The sequence below is a fragment of the Metopolophium dirhodum genome, chromosome 9 (genome assembly GCF_019925205.1).
Source record: "Metopolophium dirhodum isolate CAU chromosome 9, ASM1992520v1, whole genome shotgun sequence".
Lineage (NCBI taxonomy): Eukaryota > Metazoa > Arthropoda > Insecta > Hemiptera > Aphididae > Metopolophium > Metopolophium dirhodum.
Genome location: NC_083568.1, coordinates 20,643,874 through 20,667,815, shown reverse-complemented (window position 1 = coordinate 20,667,815; position 23,942 = coordinate 20,643,874). Strand labels below are relative to the sequence as shown.

The 23,942-nt window shown below is 36.8% G+C and overlaps 2 protein-coding genes across 4 annotated transcripts in view; one reads left to right on the top strand and one right to left on the bottom strand.

The window, feature by feature from the left end:
- LOC132952945 (uncharacterized) overlaps positions 1–8,238 on the bottom strand; it is a 35,091-nt gene extending 26,853 nt beyond the window's left edge. For both annotated transcript variants that reach the window (XR_009665540.1, XM_061025470.1), the window contains exon 1: positions 7,852–8,238. Coding sequence is in view for 1 of the 2 variants with exons in the window: in XM_061025470.1 (XP_060881453.1) it covers positions 7,852–7,855 (4 nt within the window). In the remaining variant the exon portion in view is untranslated. The remainder of the gene's footprint in view (positions 1–7,851) is intronic.
- The window catches only part of LOC132952946 (autophagy-related protein 16-1), a 176,459-nt gene that overhangs the window by 39,105 nt on the left and 113,412 nt on the right, over positions 1–23,942 (top strand). The gene's annotated exons all lie outside the window — the stretch shown is intronic.

Here is a 23,942-nt window from a genome sequence, read left to right as displayed (position 1 = left end):
TGGGTCAATACGGAATTGGGTATTGTTTGACGCACTAGCCGTACGGTAAATCGTAAATGTAAAAAAAAAAAATTGAAAAAAATAAAATAAAGTCTTAAAGAACGAAATTCAATTTCCATACCACCGCACATTGCGCGCTCGTACACACACATATTATAACGTGATGCAGAGTCGAAATAAATTGCCAGCACGTGCATCGGAGGAGACACGGCGAATATATCGTTATTATATCGAGCAGCGTCGAAGACAATTATTAACGTCGCCGTCATTTTTTTTTTCATTCTTATTTTTTTTCCCCGCAAAAACATTCACAAAGAGCAACGGGACTCGCGGACAGCGCGGAATTCATTCCACCTATATACGTGTATATATAATAATAATATATTATACAGAGTGCGCGGCGGCGGAGTGGAGACTCTGGATGGCCAAATTAGTATCACGTATATAAGTAGGTACCTACTACCTATACTACGCGGCCGGTGGTGCGTAAACATTTTTAATTGTCGGTCCGTTATGTGCGGGCACTTTTGCACTCTGTATAATAATATATAACTGTGGTATCGTAGATTCCATCCGTACGTGTAGGCATTATTACGTCGTGCAGTGCAATATTCAAGTGTTATTATATGCGTAAGTGTTAAGCTATAGCTTTTGGGGAAAATAAAGAAAAGAAATGGAACATTTCTCCGTACGAAACGAGACGAGTGCCGCGTATACTAAATTATATTATGCGAACGATCGTTAATGTACGAAATGGTAATAGCGTGCGCGTATAATATTTTACCGTCTATTAATAAGTCATCACGGCCGTTGTATCGGTACGTTTGGATAGCCTAGCGTTGAAGTCACCGGGTACTCTTCGCGCTGACGACGGACGTCCGCTAAGATCGACCGTGAGACCAATGCGGGGTCCGCTGATGAACATTTAACAGACTCACATGATTTTTCTCACGCGAGTCCGACCTCTCGTCTGCGTATAGGCATATACTAGGTATATATTATAGTATTTAGGCGTTTGGATTTATCATCGGTGTTTTAGAAATTGAATCTGTGGCCATAATTGAAAACGTCCATTATACACTATAGCCGCGTGCGTTCAAAGTGACCGACCGATGTTCGTATGTTTTGTGTGCGTACGGGATACCTTTCGAAAACAATTGACGAAGAAGTAATTGGTGAAATGATTACCGCAGGGAAGAAATCGAACGTTTACACTCCCTCGTCGATTTCCGCCATGCAGTCTATATCGATTTTTCTTCCATTTCACGCGGCGACTGGTCACGCCATAATAATATATATAATATAATCACATACCTAATTATAATATTATAAAGGTACAGCACAAATCTCGGCTGGCGTAGCATGCGAGTTTCCCGTCGTCAACACACATATAACTGCCATATAATAATAATAATGGATACGTGCACGCGACCAGGATGAAAACGAAAATCGGCGGCGGTGACGGAGGACGAGTATATTTTCTGCCCGAATCTACATAGTAAAATAAGAATTATATTCCACAGCGAATTCCACGGTTTTGTTTTCGATCGGCCGACCATGGGTCATTATATATTACAAGATAATATCATCTCTGCAGGAAACCGGGGTCCGAACGTTCGCGAATCGTACCAAAACAGTTTACATCCGCGTTTCGTCGTATGCACCGCATAACGCGTATCTATATATAACGGATACAACTATTTTATGGACCGTGCAAAAATAAATGAATATACCAAAGACATATAAGATTGCTTATTATAGCTGATATATATATTTATACATGATTTTCCTCTTATAGAAAAGTATAAACGTATAAAATACACATATATATGTGGAAAAGGCGGCCTCCGCGTGAACATAAGATAATTATTTTCTTGTTTATTTCCTCATACGAATCATTATTAACACTGTACGAATTTTAACATTATGGCATGATCAGTGTACATCTTCTTAGTTGTTACTGTGGTGTCGAGGCCAAAACTTGCATGAGTTCGTGGTAAAATTAATATCGATATTACCAGTATTATAATATTAATATCCTGCGATTTCAACGGTACAATTAAATCAATAGTGCGGAGGTGCTAGTAGGTATAGTCTTCGGTGTTCTCTATAAGCACATTGTGCTATACACACTATGTATTATAAATTAGCATTAATAATTATAATATTATATATTATGCAAACCACTGTATCAATTTGGTACGTGAAGGCCGGTTCAAGGAATTTTCCGCCCGGTGAAAAATTAATATTCGCCGCCTCTTAAGTATACTGTGTATCATTATAACATAATATTATATAAATTTAATGTATATTTATGTGGGCATGCAAACGTCTGGAGGACAATGGCCGGTGCACCTTCTTTAATAACTTCAATTTTAATCAAAAAATCATCGTTTAGACCATGCAAACAATAATGTCGTATTTATAGGTATTATTATGTTTATTATATTTTGCAATAAAATGAGAACACCTGTTCCAATGCCTTGTACTATGTATTTCATTTTTGTTTTGTTCTGGTAAGGGTGGCGCGTTTTATTATACAAGTGCTTAGTGAATCTAGTCAGATCACTTGATCGATGGAATAGATTTTATTTTATCTCATATACAAATATATTAAGTATATACATTAAGTACCTACGAGGATAGTTAATGCAATTATTATGGGTACATCATTTATATACCATCAGCGTAATTTTTTTTTAAGAAAACCGGGAAACGGGTCTCCTCTATTTATTGATAACATAAATATTTTATCACCGAAGATTTCCGGCGAAATCGTTTTTATTTTTCGCAACATACATATCGAAGTTTTTATAGCTTAGTAGAGGCGTGTGTGTGATGCCCCAATACCCAATGGATCACTCTCATCATCGTACCCCGCGGTCGTAGGTCAGTCACGCGATCACTGTTATTATTATTATTTATAACTATCGTCATTATTATTGTTTAATCATGTATTATTTCGGAAAGCGACGTGCACGTACAGTCAAGTGGACGAGAGTGACCGTGTGAGAATCGGATCAGTTGACGACCACGACTAGCCTCGTTGACACACATATTATCTGCGTGCGTTTGGCCTTGACGACGATCTGTTTGCCATTACATTTTTTTTTTTCGTTATTATTACTATCATCGGAGTATTATTGTTGTTATTATTATATTTCGGACGGACGTGCAGTCGTCATGTGATACATTCGTTAATGGAACGTAATGACACTCATTATACGTCGTACCGCCGATCTCGTTCAATTGTCTCCATCGGGTCTTCCTCGACCATATATTTTTATTATATCATGTAGACGTATCAATTACAAACCGGCTCCAATTCTCCGGTCTACTCGGTTTTTTTGTTGATTTTTTTCGAATGGGTTCAGTCAAAAAGTTACTCGTTGACGTGTCCGCCGTTTCGCATCGCGATATCGTAACGTTTGTGAATAGCATAACTTATTAGCACAGTGTTACCGCAAATTGTGATTTGTGATCACCAATAAAGATTATAAGGTATATTAAGGTACCTATGTGATTTTTGGTCACGTTTTGTGTGTCATCAAATTCGAAAAAAAATCTAACAACCAATTAACGATTATAACTAAAATTTCCTCTTTAAATGCGTCGTGATCAATGGAAATTGAATATCCCAACTTAAACATCATTAAACATTTCAATGTATTATTAACCTTGTAGTGGCTTATAAATTAATAGTAGAAATATTTTCATGATCCGTTCAAATAAAACTGTTTACTGACCCATTATTTTTATAGACCAAGCTAGGAGAATTTATAGTCCCTTAGAAGCCATCACCTATATGGTGCACTTATACCTAAACTTGCCGTACAAGTTCACAATATTATATTATTTTTTTTAATAGTTAAGTTATATATTATTTAGTATAGTTATACGACCGTTTACTTGCAAATCGTATTATGACTATAACGGTAGACCTAGCCGCGTATTTTAATCGTCGTCAATAGTTATTGGTTTATATGTGCGCGTGCATAATATTGTACCTACACTGTGACGTCGGCGTGTCGTTATAAGTATATTATATTATGCGCAGTACCTACCAACGTGTAATAATAATTATATTAGATATTATATTTATAGGAGCGTATAAATACGTAAAATACAACGATGGACTTAAACTGTGTTTATAGTTATTTTGACGTGATCCGGTAACTGGTTTTTTTAGCGTATGAGACAAATAATATTATCGAGATGAAAACATTAAACCAACGTAGGGCGTACCTGCCTCAGGTCTGTCGTTGTTACATAGACAATAAACCCAATTTGTAACGACATTAACCCCCTCATAATATTTTACTATAGAATTTAAGCGTATCCCGTTTAGTTTTGGTGGACTATTTAAAGCAATTTAGTAGGTAGCTGGTAGGTGTACACTTTGTAGTTATATGATTTAATTATAATTGGTTAATGATAAATTCAAAATTAAATGTGATGAACGAATAAAAATATAATGTTATTAAAGGTAAAATAATAAGGTAAATTGTCGTTTCATTTTTTATACAAGTTAAACACAAATTCAAAACCATAGTTACACGTTACAAGATACACTTTAATAATGTTCTATAGTAATGTTTATGTTGAATATCGCCATTTTTCATTACTATAATTTCATTAATAAATTCCTTAAATCACTATCCAAGAAAACAAACGCTAGTGTTAATTGTATGCAGTCACAAAACGACAATTATATAATTAAGGTGAAGTCAAGTTGGCAAAAAAAAAGTCAATGGTTAGAGAAATAGTTCTAACATTTCAGTGGCTATATATTGACCCATTATTCTTATTTTATTAACTACTGAACGGTAGGCATATCATGTTTATAATTTCTAATATTATGGATATGTATGATTATGGGAGAGGGTTCAAACACTCTTCCGCTTCTGCGACATTTCGGTGCCTTGTTAAATCAGTGATAACACTATACAAATTACATTTATTTAATTATTGTTAATAGCTATCAATATTATTTTCCCGTGTACGTACTGTAATAATATCATACCTCGACCGTGAATGATTTGTAGCTAGGTACTCACGCGAGTACAACGATCATTACTGACGGCGATAAAGTCTAACGATTTATCCCCGCGAAAACGTCGCCCACCGCCATCCCGGTGTACCTACTTTTATGTGTATTATATATGCACACCGCTCAGTAGTGAAACTCGACTCCCGTTATCGGGAAGAGACGAGTAAAAATAATAATAATTGATAATGAATATTCATGTCGTTTTATTTTCACATGTATTACCTGTACCTGTATACATATATTGTGTCTTATAATGCGCTTATTCACCATCGCTGTAATAATATGACTATAATATAATAATAATATGTACGCGCGGGCAATTAAACAACGTTACGCGAGGCGTTTTAAACGTCTATTATTATTATGACATCGCCGACGGATTACGGTTTGAAAAAAATCTCGAAGACCGTCGAACCTATCTATAAATAATATGTTATTATATCCGCGAGAAACACATAGATTTATTATAATTCTTCGGTGTGTATGTGTTTATGTATGTGATGTGTATATTATAGGTAATACAAATTATAATGCCTATATAGTATATAATGTGCGATTTGTGCGTTGTCTTGTGGTTAAAACCAGTCCCGCGTGTCGGATAAACGCACACACATACGCATATATATATATACAATATATATCCTGTAAGGCTGGCCATTTTATATTATGCATTTTTTTTGTTTTGTATTTTAGATTAATGCCTTGCAAAAAATCAGTCTGAAACAAAACGGTATTAGCCAGGGGGAAATTAAGTGAGCGAACATATTTTCTCGGTATAACGGCGCGGTCGTTCGGCACATGACGTATAACTAATGCCACGCGAAAAAAAACTCATGAGGATTATAATCAAAACATAAACACTGTGATGAATTGATCAGTCGGCGGAAGAATAAATCCGCGCCCGACACCGATGATACACCTGCAGGTTATTATTTTCGTAACCACCAAATATATTTATATATATATTATTTAAATATAATTTAGACGATGCATTTAAGAGTATACGATCGATATAGAGGCGCGTTGTCGCTTTCGCCGGGCGTGAAGTCTTCTAGGAAACGAGCCCGCGTGAAAAAATCGCGTGATTTTCACCGTCTTCTTCATTCGCCGGCTGCGATACAATTATAATCACGTTATTTTTTTTATCTCATCCTATAGCCGCTATATAGGTGCCGTATATTATAGGTAGTATGCGTATTATTACGTACCTATACCTGTATAGTGTATATATAATTATACATTTTATTGTAATATTCATTATGCTGCAAATTATATTGTGGTGCAGTGCTGCAGCAGTTCGTTTATCGGCCGTCGTTGTACGTCGGCTTAATTATTATCCATACACTGATCCATATTTATACGTGTGTGTGTGTGTGTGTGTGTGTGTGTATACCTACAGTAATGATAATTTATCGTCCGAAATTCCGCCTCTGAAATCTATACCGCGCGTGAGTCGTCCGAGGTAGCCCACGACGGTCGAAGCTGAAAACGCTCGCCGATATCACTGCTATTATACTTATATTATAGAATTGCCACACGTTTTTGAACCCGAGTGTTACACCGCACGTCTCGTCGCATACCTCCCATATACGACGAGCATATCGCAGACGGACCGACGGACGGGTCACGTATATTATTATGACGTGTTCGATTGTTATCCGCGACGCGCGCGCAGACTGCAGCTGCACCGGCATTAGCGACGCCCGTGTATCGTGTGTGCATAATATTATATTATTCCATATTATTATTCTAGGTATATATCATTATGCTGTTGTATATGCGATGGCCGTCCTCGTCAAAGCGGTCAGTTCGAGTATAGGCTTTTTTTCTCTATACGTATGCCGAACTCCGCCGCCGCCGCCGCCGCGAGAGGCCGAAATACGGAAACTAAATTTGACGCGGACTATATAATTATTGACACACGAATAGCGTTACCTAGCGTATATACTTATAGGTTTTTTGAGTATTTATAACGCCGTGCTGCCGTGTATAATACGAAATTTCGGACGATGCTCGTATACGTTTGTGCGTATTATACAACGGATACGGCCGATACGTCTATATATATCATATTTTCGACAACGCTGCACTGCTGCAGTGGTACATACATACATGTGCAGCTCTAAATTTTAATATACCTACGTATAGTGTTTAACGTGTGATTTGAACAATATAGTATTACGGCGTGTACCTATCTTTCTTAGATTCCGAGTTAAGCAAGGACCCGTTGACAATCGGGGTTACTTTACGAAAAGGTTGTCAAAACTATATATTATAAAGGTCAAAAGTCGAGCAGTATACGTACTTTGAAGTATTAATTTTATGATTTTATCAGTACATGAGCGCGAGGAAAAATTACAGAATATCGAAGCAACTGCTGCAGTTCTTAACCAAGCTTAGAATAGTTTTTATTAATTCAATATCACTCTAAATATCCTTTACCGAGGTTAGTAAACTAAACTAGTGTCATCAACACCAGTTCTCATCTGTACGGCTTTATTTTTTTTTTCGAAACATAATATTTGTCGCTGTTGTTTTTGCAAAAATAACATATATATATATATATATATTCAATGTGACGACGGAATTATCTTGGAGTAGAGAGATCGAGAAATATTGTTGTTATTATGCTACGTGTATATATTAACCGTTTCTGTAATAATATATTGACCGATCGAAAACCGCAAAATAGCGCGTATAGATGATGTAGCAGTGAAATAGAGAATTGCAAATTCGCAAACCGACATAAAAAAAATGTGTTCTTAAAGACCGAGGTCAAACACCTGACAACAAATTCTTACCCATTTGAAGCGGCGGAAGTCTTCGTGATAAGACGGTGCTTCCGTGTAGGCGGTGTGGTTGGCGCGGCGGACTGGACCGCTTGGCGGCTGGATGCAAAAACGGCGCACAACAAAAACGATCAAAGTACGAATTTCGGTATAATTTAATTTAATAATTTTTGTCCGCAAAAAACTGCACTCGCGTGAATGTGGTGTGCACGGCAAAAAGGAGACGACGGCGGAGAAATGTGAACAATTTTAAAAAACTGTCGGATAAAATGTTATAGTTGAGTTTCGTCGGAAATATAAAATATAGGAAATGATATATTTTATACGGTGTGCAAATGTACGAAAGAAAATATCAGACCTTGGCCTTCGCCAGTCCACTGGCAACGGACTATTGAAGAACCGATCGGAGACACCGTTGGCCGGCGGTCCATCCGGAGCCCCGGTGCCCCCTTCCACGCGACCGCGGTGGCCACTTCCGACGGCTGTGGTGGCGGCGGCGGCGCTGTGACGTCACGCTGCGAGAAACGCTTCCGCGTGGAACGGAGTGGTATGGCAGCAGCAATCGCCGACGACTTCTTCTTTCCCCGCCACCACTGCGTCCTATATACACATCATAGGCGACGGCACACGACACGACAACCGTCTCCCATAGTTTAATACTCTAATAATGTATAAAATATCATATCTATCTTTTCTTTTCCAACCACCGTAAAGGCATAATATTTTATTAAAACGACCCCGACGGGCTATCGGATATACGATTCACGTACATAAAATATATTGTAACATATAATAACAATACTTTATACACATAAATCCTATACATTTCATATATATGATATACCCGTTTTCAGCGTTGCTGTGTAGTAAAAGTCCGACGAACTGTCTCCGGGCTTGGTGTTAAGACTATATATGATCACATAGTATATATTGTACTAAATCGTAGGGCTTCAGTGATTTGAGACGTTGGAATTATCTCCTTTGTATAATCGTCTTTCTTTATTATTTATTAGGTATTAAAAGAGCTGGCCGTTGTAAAATGCATGTAATTTACAAATTACAATAATCATAATAATATATGTTTACAATTTTATTTAACAAAGGATTATAAAAAATATTTAAAATGTAGATCAAAATATTGTACACAATAGAGTATGATTGATAAAAATGTATTTAATATAATATAATAATATGAATTTTAGCTATAGAAAATTGATAATTTGTGCATGTCTATTCCTGCTTTATTTAAGATGTTTGTTACAGTCATTATATAGGTTATAGGAAGTACATAGTACATACAGTTTCGTATTGGGAAAATTCTTAAATGATAATATATATTACATTATAATATGTTAAGCAGTCGTCCCGTGCCTACTTGGCATAATATGTTTCAAACGGCTCATTAGAAATTAACGTGCAGTTAGGTGTAATTGTGTAAGCGTGTCCAGTTCTGTCCCTGCATGTAATTGTGATAACTTACAGGCGTCGATTAACTAATCGCATTTATACATTTTTAATAATACAAAATTACAACAGCGCTTATGTTCGTGTGAGACAATGTTAATAACGGCAGTGCCCGACGACGACCACGAAGTTTACACGGTACGATGAGACTATATACTGCAGTGATCCGATCTTCTGCCGGCTGTGTGCGATGACATCGACGACTTAGTTTTCTGCATTATAAAACTTAGGTCCCGTCGACTTGTACACGGAGACGCTGTTTCGTTGTAAATGTAACTATCGCAAGGACAAGGCAGACGACAAAGACGACGACGGAGACAATATAATGTTAGGTTAGGTTATGTAATGTATACTATAAAGTATAATATATATGTACTTACACGATTATATTGTGTACGCAGTCTCGTCTGTCGCCTCCTCTATTTGTATTATTTGTAAGGTGTGTGTAGGATGTATGTGAGTGTGTTCTAGTCGAGACCGACTCCGAGCCCGTCAGCAGTCAAAATAAACGAAAACGTGAATGAGCGGCGGCAGCGCCGCGCGACTGGATGCCTGCCCAGAGGTCGTGACCAAAACGGATGATCCCATAGTCGGAGCCCGCCTTAATATATATTCCGATTTACATCTTTTTCACGTGTACCTACCTACTAAGATAATATTATGATATTATAATATTACGATAATATTATTATTATTATGTCTGCGACGGCTGAGTATGCGATTGCAGTTGCGCAATAAGCTCCACGCCGTTCGGTGCAAAGTATGCACCGGTGAGTGAATTTTTTTTCGTTCATTTTTTAAAAATTAAAACACGATTTGTCTTACGCGTCTTACACCACCGCACGTATAATATAACATATACCAATTTTCTACTCTTAATATTTTGAACGCATAGACGTATTTAAGGTGGGTGGTCGCTCCGAATGGCACTTTTTGTTAGGGCATAATATTTGCATTTTTAGTTATTAGAATCATATTAATTAGTTATATTAATACATTTTAACTATTATTTAACCTTTGTTGTGGTTTTATTATGATTATTGGTATTCTATCTTATTTTATAACAATGAGGAATTACATTTTATTAGCGTACTGGCTATACTATACTCGTACATAATACTTATAAAGTTTTTTTTTTTAGAAGATTGAATTAAATTATATTTAAGAGGACGTGATACCCGCATGTGATGTTTCCGTCTTACAATAATTGCTTAACGTAGCAAATTGTACGCTCAGCAGAACACGTGTAACTCCGTTAATTTAAATATTAGAGTGAATTGACCCCGATTATATTAAATCTTAAGGTAAGATTTTTACCTAGGTAACCTCATGGGTATTTTATTATATTTTAATTTTAAAGTGAGTTATGAGTATTTTAAGATGTACAAACAATTTACAATTTTAAAATACTCATAACTCGCATTAAAATTAAAATAAAATAAAAGCCCATGAGTTTGCCCAGATAATAATCTTACCTTTAGATTTAATAAGAGGTGATTTCACTCTAATTTTTAAACTAACGGAGCTACACGTGTTATGCCTAGCGTAAAATGTATTATGTCACGCACTTGTAAGACGGAGACTTGATAATTTCTGTATACATTTTAAGGAGTTATATATGTCTATATTATATTGATTACAATAGCATGGTGACATTTAGAAAAAAAAGGTTAATCTTTCTATGTCGTAACTGTTTTTTCTATACAACGATATGTAATAGAACATATAAATATTACAATCAAAATTAGTTTTTTTACAGTACAAAGTTACGTTTTAAAGGAAGGGCAAAAAAATTAGCACCCGGGTGCGAAAATTCTAAATAAGTCTCTGTTCGTTTTCAGAGATGCGAGCACGCGTTTTTTCTCTCCATATCTCCAAGGCGGTCTGACATTGAGTTTTTGACTTTGAAGAATTTTACGGCGGCGTGCGATTGCATTTCTTGCGTAGGAAGTTGTTACATTTTAAACCTCGCCCAGAGATTTTGCTCATGCACACACACACACATATATATATAGATAGATACTGTATATACCTTGATATATCGCCGCCACCGCTGCGTTGTATTGTTCTACAACAATGCGCAGGTGTTTTGCTTTGTGCTGATATTAAGTTTTCGGAACCATAAAGGAACTTCCTATATAAACGACCGACAACATCAAGGATATCGATCGGATCTCGTCAAGATCTACGCCAGTTGTCTACGTAGTTTTACAGTGGTTTGTCATTTTAGACGTTCTCGATGGAAATCAATTTGACGTAAACATTTTTTTCATATGCCTATAGATAGTGCAGTTGAATGGAGTTTCAAAATAATATACATTGCTCGACTGAGTGGGTGTAATGTCTTCTGATGAATTATTTTAGTTGTAAAAAAACAAGTAGCTTACTAAAAATCAATGCATGGCTGTAATAATTTCGCTGTCTTACTGCGGTAAGTTGTAACATTATATCCAATTTACGAAAATAATCATCGAACGAAATTATCTTAAAGGTACCTATTATACTATATGGGTACTGTTCGTTTATGAAATAGTTTTCTGTCAAAAATCTTATACATATCGTGTCTTTAAGTCAACTATTTCCTTCATATATATATTCAATATATTATAGTCAATATAGCTGATCATTATTTTATAACGATAATAATAATCAATTATTTTCGTTAAGAACTATAATTATTTTTAAAAAAAGAGGCGGATACTATAGCAGGTACCTACGTTTAGAGATCGCGTGTTACAAAAAAAAAAAAATGGAATTTATTCATAATTTGGATATGCGTGTATTTTTTTTTTTAAGAAGAAGAAGATCAAGAAGAAGAAAGGATTGAAAATACCAAAAACCTGAAATTTGAATACTTATTAGTTATTACTATCGATGATTGCTTTTAAAAACAGAAAGTGGGCATAATTATGATTATTAATAACTGTATATTATTATACTCGTGGGTACAGAATAGATTATCGAGGGTAGGTACCTACTAACCTACCTATAGTGTACACGTATAACAATTATGGCATCTATACAAGTATACAACATAGTGTATAATGACGGGGCAATCTAAATTAACTTTTAAAGCAGTTTAAAATTTAAACGATTGGGGTGTAAACGCTTACATCAACATGATTGTCCGTAAAACATTGAAAGTAATAGAACATTACGAACAACTACAACTTACCTACAATAGTATCTATATACAGCTACTATACACCACCTGCAAGTACACGTTATTTATTCGTATACATACAATAATATAATATAATAGTATATACCACTATGCCAGGTTAGGTTAGGTTTGCTCCACAATCAACATTGGATTTCCGCGTATTTTTATATTGTTTCGTGTCAAGTGGAGCGTCCTCAATGTGATTGCGGATCGGAGGGGTCAACTGTTATTATTATTTTTTTATTCCCCCCCGAAAATGGTATTACTTATATAGGTCTGTCGTGATTTTCGGACGATGTATACACATAATATATAACACGAATAACGCGGCCGCGGTGTCATTACACGAGTGGGATATTTGTTTTGTTTTCCTCGAGTTGACCAACATTCGGCTCGCGGGCGGCGATATTATACTCCGCTTGCAGCTGCGGAATTTTCGGGCGCATCAATATGAAGTAGGCAAATAATCCCAAACGAATTAGAACAAAAACGTGTATCATGCACTTAAACGCACGAAAAACACCGTTCCGCCTGCACATCCACTGCGGCGTGTGATCGGGCACAAAAGAGCTGCGGCCACTATATTACATAGTACATAATAATATAACATATTATACGCGTAGGCACACATACACACACACACACACACACACACACACACACATATATATTGGTACTCGCTTCCCGGACGTACCTATATATAACATGCACGGGTCGAAGTCCGTTATACTCATATAATGTACCTATCAGCGACACAGGCGCATTGTCTTAAAGGGCTTTCGAGTATGTCTCTACGCATGTGATATATGTATATATTTATCGCGTGGCGCACATATATACATACTATATATTATTATACATGTATACTGTCAGCGAGTATTGTAATTATTGTTGTTTCGACACATTTTAATTGTAAATCGGAATTTAATATATATGTACACGCCACACATATATATTAGACGCATGTGTCGTGCACCGTTAACCGATTGTGTACTTAAACGAGTATGTGTGTGTGTGATGTGTCCGCCGAAGAAACACTTAACGTAAATCGTGTTGCCCACCCCCGTTCGTCGTATACCTCAAAATACACAGCGTTTATATGGCGTATTCAATTGAGAGCTCGCGCGACCGACACACAACCGTCTCGGTATAGGTTTATGTAATAATATAATATATGATCCATAAGCAAACACTGCGTCAGTGCGATATATCTACATCTATATAATACATGTGTAGTCCTCTTAAAGATAATTCGCAGTGACGACTGCAGTGTATTAAATATACAGAGATCATTTTGAAGTAAGACGTTCAAGCCCATCACAACGGCGGCTGGTTTTTTATGCACACGACTTTTCGTTTTCCCAGCAGCAGTTTAAATTAATTAAAACCGTGATAAAATGTCTTATCTTATTGCCTTATTTGTCGTTCGATACACTATATAATATGTGTTATATAGAAAATAACGCATTGTGGATGTATCACACACTTGTTGATATTTAAGTTTAGCGAATGTAATATAGATGTACGTAATATCGTCGATAACCTAATCATCCAACCTCTACCACAGTATTTACTATCGATGTTCTTAATCACGCATAATTTATTGAGCATGATGGCAAAGTGTTGTTCAGTATATTATATATAGATAATTGTTTGATACTATTTCAAAAAGTCAAAAAATTACATGGTATAGAAAATCACTAGACCTAGACTCATTAGTTATTTCACTAGGATTCACTGAAAAAAGAAAATATATCTTCATGGCCTTGACGTGTGGACTTAGCGTTCCAGTTTTTGACTATTTGATTTACGAAAAATGAAAAAAAGTTCGACAAGCATCGCGAGAGGCGAAAGGTTAGCGATCGATCACACGTCACCAAAATCGGACTGACTCATCATTTCTATCACATATATACATTCGACATATTATTTATCATATATAATCGTATTCGTGATGACCATGTGACAACAAGTATATGTATGGTATATTATACTTATATAGTTTTGTATAATATAATATTATTTACGTGTGCTACTCATCTTGTATGCTACCTACCGCATAGCCGTTAGTGAAATGTGTGCTATCAACTAACAAATTATCTACCGTAACTTATAATATTTATTCTAACAAGACCAAGATCAATATTTGTATTTTTGGTTTTTACAACGCAATTAATTATTGGATGTTAAAATAAATATCATCTGCAGAATACGACCTTATTTTCTAATCTAGTTAGGTTTAGAACTATCGACATATACTATTATAGGACTAATCGATATTGTAGAAGAGAGTTTTATATTTAAATATAATAAAACGGATAACTGAACCAAATGAACGGGTGCATAGTATTCAAACATTTAATATATTTATGGATTTATGCATAGTTAAGTAAGTGTCACATTAGACATGTTAAACTATGCCTCATGTGACACATCGATTGGCTATAGGTATGCATATGGACATTAATTTTTTTGGATATAGTAGAGATATGCAGTGGCAAAAATACGAGACGAAACAAATATGTTAGATTTCCTACTGCTTGACAAATGGTGGCTGTCAGTTATTAAATCATCAAAATAAAAGAATTTGTTGGAGGACGTTTTCTGGAACGGCTTATAAAAACACTATAACATACTTAAGCAAACATAAATTACAATACAATTCGACAACAACGAATATAGATACTATCAGCAATAAAAAAGTACGTTAATTACCTAAAGTCCTAAAACATTCGATTTATATTGATAGCATACATGACATTTCGATTAGCTCACAAGTCAAGTATACCTCTGTACGCCTACCTATAATATGTAGTTACGTACACTGTAGCGGACTTTGAACTGATTTGTTCTTCTTCATATAATAATAAAATAATAATAATAATGATACTCGTGCTGACAATAACGTTTCATACATGATATTATTGTGTTTCTCGTGTTTTACACCCTCCGACACGTGACCGACCCTGTCCTTCGGTGTGTATATATATATAATAATAATAAACTTTCCCGTCGACGGCTGCCGCGACATGCATTTTATATTATATGATGATAATATGCGCCGTAAGTCGCGATTAATAATTTTCACGACCGACCCGGTTTTCAGTAGTTGTATTATACGACCGGCGAGCGTCCGCGACCCGCTGCTGCACAAACCCTGCCGTCGCTCCCCGGGCACGTCTGCGTGGCGGCGGCACGTCCGTCGTGGCGTTTGATATTTAATTTTTTTTTCCGTTTTCCCGCGATCCGTCGACAAAAGTCGCATCGACACGCGCGGGACTATTCCTTCGTCGTATACGCACGGGGAACAACACGCGTTCCCGCGGCGGCCACGGGAGAATAATATAATATATGTATACCCGATAATGTAATGTATATAAGAATCCGCCGCACGAACGGGCTAGAGAGCATATTATAATATGGGCTGCGGCGGGCACAGCAGCTCGTATTCACGTACATTTTACAAGCACATATACCAGCTATCGTGTATATATGCGTATTTATATTTTATTGACAAGGAAATCGTTTGTGTACAAGTACGGTGTGTGAGTGCGTGTAACGACGACGATATGTCCGCGAGGCCTATGGGATCTAGGACGTGCTTAATAATCCGTTCGTATGGTAATTACGTTCGTACACACACACACACACACACACTCGCTGCGTACACTACTGACCCATAATATTGTACACACGGTGTACCGACCGTATTACAGATAATATTATAATATTATATTATGTGTAATACATGTATTATTATCATCGTATGCATATAATATATTATTTATCAATATGTATATATATATATAGGTATTATATCCGATGTGCGGTAAAGAATGCGTCGTCGCGGGTGCGCGCCGCACAATGAGATCCTATTACGTATTCGCGTTCGGGTTTAGGCGCGGGAACAACCGCGGTCGGGTTACCGGTGGCTGCAAGGTATTAATATGACGATATAAAATCGCCGATTTTCGTATGCCGTATATACGCGGCATGCGTCTTACGCGGATAATTATATACATTTTATCCCTCGCCAATTAGCGTACATGATGTAATATTGTAATGTAATTTAATATATTATTATAATATCGCATTTCGCGACGCCGCGCACCGGTAAACCGACGACCGATTGTGTTCGCGACAAAAATACGACGCGTTTACAGCTACGTATACAGATCATGATGGCAGGCGGTGACTTTAACGTTCTTATATATACAATAACATACCCCATGAAACGGCGATAAAATCTCCACGTCCACCTCCCGCCGCCCTCCCTCGAATGTCGTCTCAACGCGGACTTTTCCAGCCCTTTTTTTCTACGCCGCTCGCGCGAACGCGCCATATGGCTCGTCGAAGACTCTACCGTATTATTGTATAGATATCATATTATTATTATTTTTATTATTGTTGTTGTTGTCATTGTCTCCGCCGCGAATAGCGGACGCAAACGTTCGATAATGGTCGCGGTCACTATATTATTGTTATCGTCGTCGTCATCGCGGTATAGTCTTTCGCGCTCGGTCGGACGCCTCGTGTATAGGGTTTTATGTACCCGTACACCGTATGACCATAGGATGTACGATGTATGTATATACTTTCAGCGATCTATCGCGTTTCGCACGACAACGGCTGTAGCAAAATCGCGATCGCCGACGGGGGACGATATAAATATATTATCCATACGCGCCGCGTTTTTAGTTTTTACCGCAACAAATAACTGCAGAAACGGTTCTGTCGCATGGTTGTAGCTTCGGTACTTATATACACAGCATCAGACGCCGCTCGAATGCGTCCCGTAATCGAAATTGTATAAATACATTTTTAAAAATATAGATATGGCCATAAAGCGCAGCGTTTGCTGTTTTATTAGTCATACATTTTATGTCTAGATAAGATAACTTTTCACTTCGCGGCTCACACAGACGTAAGCAACACCCTTCGTACGTCATTCGTAGAGTTTACACTGAATCATGTCCTTCGTCCCTCACACACGGACAATTTTTCAGTACGTTGTGAAGATGAACTCTCCCTATTTTTCATTACTTAAAACTGGGTGACGCGCATATATGGCAGTATTTTATATTCGTCTACTTTATACTACTTACTGATATTTGATATTCCTCACTCAGACAATAAAGTTTTTGCTACCTTCGCTTTGACCGATACTGATTATTGAGATGATCTCATCCATATACCGCCTGCCTAATTTGAGCCTCGGGTTTGCTTCCAACTTCAAACCCAAAAAGTCGGTTAATTATTTAGAGGATTTAAATAATCCAGTATGGCTCTAAATAATTCAGAAGTATATTATATCTATAATAAAGCGAGAGACGAACCGCGTAGTTATAGTCAAGATTTCGAAAGCTGAATGTAGTCAGTTAATTATATATTTGTTCAATATAAAGCATGTCTTCATCGAATAGTAAGAACGTGATCAGTATTGACACGAATAGGGAATTTCAACTCCTCTCGGTTCTCCTCCTCTCGACGTACCACTACGGATAATGCAAAGTGAATCGGGATGAACTTGGACCTTATACCTACGTCTTAAACATTAAATAAAACAGGGTCGGAGATTCCAAATACTGCACGCACGCACGTCACATGGGCCGACGAACGTTCCGGCTCCCGCGGGGGGTAAATACTCACGTATTATATTTGATACTGTGTATACAGGCCGGACATGATAAACTATTTATACACTCGTATATAAGGTGCTTATATATAGGTGTCTTCGGTGCACGAAACCGTTTTTAATAGCGCACCGTTTAATTTTCACAGAAACGATTATATTGTATAATTCATATTATATGCGCGCGCGTCGCCCCTGGCTTGTGGCATAATATATATAATATATATATTGTATAGTACATACAAACGACTGTTTATGTACTTATCTACATATTTTATAAAGTGACGATGATTATTTTACTCTGTGTATGTGTGTGTGTATGTTTGTATACTACGCTCGGCCGAGACGAGTTGCACTCCGTGTGATAATTCGTGAGTATTTATACAAAAGTCTCTGGCAATTATCGCGTCCGGTGCTAATTCAATATTATGCGCAATACGTCCCGTTATGATATCCTACAGTTTACATTACGTAGTATATGTCCGTACAGGTCAGGGGGGAGAGGGGGATCGCGCGCCACAGTCGGGGCGGCATTTTCTGTTTTTAAAATTTCGAAAAACCTCTCTGTTGCAGAAGGAGGCGTGTTGCTCGCGCACGGTGTGACACGCGACCTGCACTTTGCACGGGAGGGGGACACACGTTTAAAATATTATAATTTATAAGAGGCGATACGTACGGTATTAATATAATAGCGCGATATTATTTCATAGCTGGTTGAATAAACAATATTATACAGGCACTCGTGAAGATGATGCGGCGGCGGCGGCGGCGGCGGTTGAGTCGTGTCGTGTTTATTCGTATACGGTTTTTAGTCTCCTCGGTGCACTGCTCATCGTCGGAGACACCGAGAAACGGTCCGAAAATCGGTCGGAATTGGGTCAGTACACTTTGACAACAACAACAATAACGACTAAGACGACGACGACGAAAAAGGGAAAAAATAGCGGTCAGCTCGCCGAACAATGACCGGAAGAAGACACACTCGGCCGGCAGCGGCGGCGGACGCGTATTCGTTGTTAACGCGCGCCCGACAGACACGAGCTCTACATATATATAAATACACGCGGTCCGCACTATCCGTCGACCACCCCGCCCCACACCGCGGATACGACTCTCGCCACTGATTTATCGGTTTGTTGGTCGCAATTATTAAACGGTAATACGTACGAACGTACATAAATATACATCGCAGCTAAGTGTAATTTTTATTTTTGTTTTTTTTTTTATACAATACAGTCATTGCCTGCTGCAGCGCTTGCCGCGACGTGTACTCTCCGCTGTTCTCGGCGAAACGAAAAAAAAAAATGCCGTTCGCTTATAGGTATGAACTATAGGTACACACATGTATTTATATGTATACGAATAGCAATAATAATATGTCCTCGCGTCGCGTTGAACGACACACGAGCAAATATCTGTTACGTCAATCTCAAAACGTAAATTATTTGCGTGTCTTCATTTTCAAAAGGTATTGTACGCATGCATACGTGGGTCATGCGTTTTTATAATATTTTATAATTGTACGACGTCGCGGGTGAAATCTATCGGTGATTATTTTGAATATTTTTCTGGGTAATAATATTCGATTTTGTATTCTACCGCGTTCACTTATTAACGATACGTTGGTGATTTTTAGTACCTAATCGTTATGGCTGTACATGCGATGTGGTTTTGGAATAACTTGTCGAAAACTTGACTCATTTCGCACAAATTATTTCCACCCCATCCCATTGCAGGAGGGAGGAATACCTCAACGAAGCATGTACATTTGACCTTCTTCATCAAGTCCGTATGGCCGTATACATAATGAAGAACAATTTTTAAATTTCCATAAAAACGTGTATTATTATAAAATGATCAGTTTTTTCTTAAAAATTCGACGCAAAATTTTAAGGGCAGATAGAATTGTGATCACGTTTGAGTAAAATTTTTATTATGTATAGAATGTAAAAATATTGTCAACCGTTCAGTTTGCTCCGGACTTTATAGCAGATATAATACGTATATTTTCTCATTTTTGTTGGACTATAGTAAGTGATGACATTGGATTTTGAATTTTTGATGGTGAATCATTATTTCACAGTGCGTATTCGTATTATGTATCTATATAATCTGTAATAGTTATGGTAATTGAACATATCTGACTCAATATAATTAACTATATTTTCTATAATATTCAAACACTTCATTTGATTTTGATAACAAAGCATCGCTGGAGTTTGATTTGTACCTAATTTTTACTACGCGATTCGCGCCATAATAAGTTCACTAGGAATCTGTACGGAACGTTTACGTGTTGGGATATTATAATATTATTATAAAATTATAAAATCCCTCTTAGATTTGTTTCTAAAATTAAATTGAACATTGCCGTCTGTGCGCTTATCTCTACATATCACGGGATAACGTCAATGCGCTATAGGTTCGGTTACAAACAGTACGGTTTTTTTTTTTTTTTTTTTTATTAGTGCCACAATTCCCGAGCCCTGGAGCGAATAACGTATTTCACATCACGATCGGGTATTTAAATAATTATACAACTCTTATTATTATATTATATTATAATACCCAAGTAGAACAACACTATTAATACGTGCACTTACATATTATATTATATGTATTAAGTACTTCGGCGTTTGGTGCGAAACGCTTTTATAATATAATAAATATATATATATATGAGTATACGACGCTTAACAGTGCTAACCCGACAGTCGTACACAGCAATATATATAACTTAAACGCACGCGGGTTGTCCGGGTGATAATTTAATTTCGACATGTGTCTTAGTGCGATAAACACTGGACGTGTGCGTGTATCTGCGGACACGGCAGCAGTAGCACACACACACTCACACGTCATGGTAAATATATATATATTATATTATATTCATGCTTCATGGGTTCGTTTAATGCCATTATTATCGTCTCGTGCAGTAGGTATATAAATGTGCGTATATTTATGTACATTCTATAGGTATGGATACGACTGTTGAACGACGCGATCCGTTATACTTTTGCGTGCGTATTTTCGTTGAACTATTGAATGGAATTATCTGTTATGTTTTAAAAAATCGATATAATAATAATATGCCTGTGCTGAGTGTGCAGTGCGGCGCTGCCCCGTCGACGTCGGACGTGCCGATTCCATATAGGCGAACGCGATATATGGGTGTAAGCACTAAGCTGTAGTTGTATAGGAAGTGCTAAAATAATTTATTTTACACGGACCCGCAGGAGTTTGCCCTCACAATACCTCACATATTCTTACGCAAGTACCTATACACGCATTTCATTAAAACACAAATGATTTTACTGTGTTATTAAAAACAGATACATAATTATTGTATTGCACATACCAACGATTTTATAACCACGTAAAACAATTCTATACAACATTAACTTTTCGATTTGATAACGCAGGTAATGTAAATATTTTTATGTTTTTAAACTGTGCATTTAACCCAATAAAACAGATTTTTAATTAAAACTTTGATCCAAACCAGACCAGGAGCAGTGCTCATTTAAAACCTACTGTTGCGCCTATAAGTTACCAAATACCAATTGAATAATTATTATTAACAATATTAAATACTATACTATTACTTTAAATTAGATGTATGTGTTTTGTTAGAGAACTATACAGTAGCCATGATAAATAGTTGAAAGAATAACGCACCATTACATCACCACATAGGTACCCATCGGTAGTTCACAAAAGATAATAGAACCTATTCATAATAAGTGAATTACGCATACCTAGGTTACCCGCAAGTCAAACAAAATAAAAATTGTATTCAGATTCGTATCCCATAATGCTGCAACACGTTCTCGGTTCGTAGCTGGAAAACTAGAAAAGTGAAAAAGTCGTCATTGTCATCAGAGCTCTGATATTGTTGTCAACAATACATATAAGTAAAGCCGCGCACAGCATTTGATATCCGTCGTACGAAAGGTATCATCATTTTACTGGGTATTTATATATAATAATAATCTAGACAGTTGTACACGTATAATATTTTGTATTTATAACATTCCGCGATGCAGCAGAGGATACCGCCGGAACGCTAAATTTCTATATTAATTATATATCGGCAAGGACTGTTTGTTTTGTAACCATACCATGGCTATTATATCTACCTACATAATAATATACGATCGAATACGCGCGTATATAATAGAGACGTATTTGTATTTTAGAAGGAGGAAAAAATTAATAAGTCCTAACGACGCGGATAATAATAATAAAAAACGGCTGCGGTAAGAATGAAGAATCATTAACTCGGTCGACGCGGACGAGTCGATAATTGATAATAATAATAATAATAATAATACACAGCTATGGTACAGTGGGTGGGGTGAGGTAGGGGAGGTAACGAAAAAAAATATGAAAAAACGTATCACGACGGTGTTGTTTGTAACATATCGTTTCGAGCGGGAGGAAGACTCGCGCGCTCATTAACGGTATTTATTATATATTATTATGTATATAATATTCACGCATACGTATATGATATTAAAGCTTGGAATATTTATTCGTCGACCATGCGTCGCGGCGATTAGTGCGACGGAGAAAAAGTATTTTTATTTAAATTGACAGCTAGCGTTAAATTCGCGCGATATTATTCATCGGCGGGGCACTTGGGCAATACACTGCACACGTATGTCGTATATGCCCATTACACATATTATTATATTATTATTATTATTATTATTACTGTATATTATAGGCATTTCGTTCGGCGGAGGCTCGAGGTCTGCGTGCAGACGTGAGCTCGGGGCGCGGGTTAACGGACTCATCGGAAACGGAACGGGCGCGCTTATGATATTATTTACGCGTACCTGTATGTTTGTTTTTGTGTGAGTGTGTATGTATGTATGTATGAGTGTGTATGTGGATGTAAATGTGTGTGTGTGTGTGTGTGCTGGGTACACATCTACAGTATGTGCCGAGGACAGTGAAACAGCAACAATTCGAAAACCGTATATAAAGGTGTATACCTACGTAATATTATGATTATTATTGTTGTTGTTGTTGTCTCGTTGTTATCATCATTTCCGATGAATCGAATATTATTATAATATGTATATACAGAAATCGGTAAAAAAAATAATCGAGAAACAAAAAAATCTTCATGCGTCCGACGCGAATATGGCGTACCTACCGTATTCTTGTCTATGCCTACCACCTCCGCGTAATATCATACGAGTATAGTATTGTATGTATATATAGTTTGGGTTTAACAATAATTATACTATAATATTATTATAATGGTCAAAAAAATAATATTCTCCGCTCACCACGCCCATTCGTCAGTCTATATATTACATTTTTAGATTTATTTATACATATTATACGTATATATTGTAGGTATCTATGTATATATTAGTACACTCGTGTATACTGTATAATATATTATAATATGTTTGTGTGCGCGTGTACACGGTATTGACTTGCCGTGACTGTATGTATTGTTGTCGGTTTTCTTTTCGAGTCATTCCAGAAAATTAAAATCGAATTTCCTTCGATTATCACTGCAACGTTTTTTTTTTCCATTTTCATTCGATTTTCATAATATATCCTATACCATATCATTATATTTGTGGAATGGCCGCAAGTTTAATTTATCTTCCTGTGTTTTTTTCTCCTTCTTTTGTCCCTATGTATATAATCTCTACTGCTGTTGCAGTCGATTTTTGTTTGTTTAATTTTTTTCGTGTTTTGTTGATTTCCTATATAGGTACATAATAAAAAACCGATGGCCCGCACCTCTGGTTTTTTTCTCATCCTCTCGGACATTGTGGATTAGTTAGCTAATGCATATTTCACTGCAGCGTCATCCCA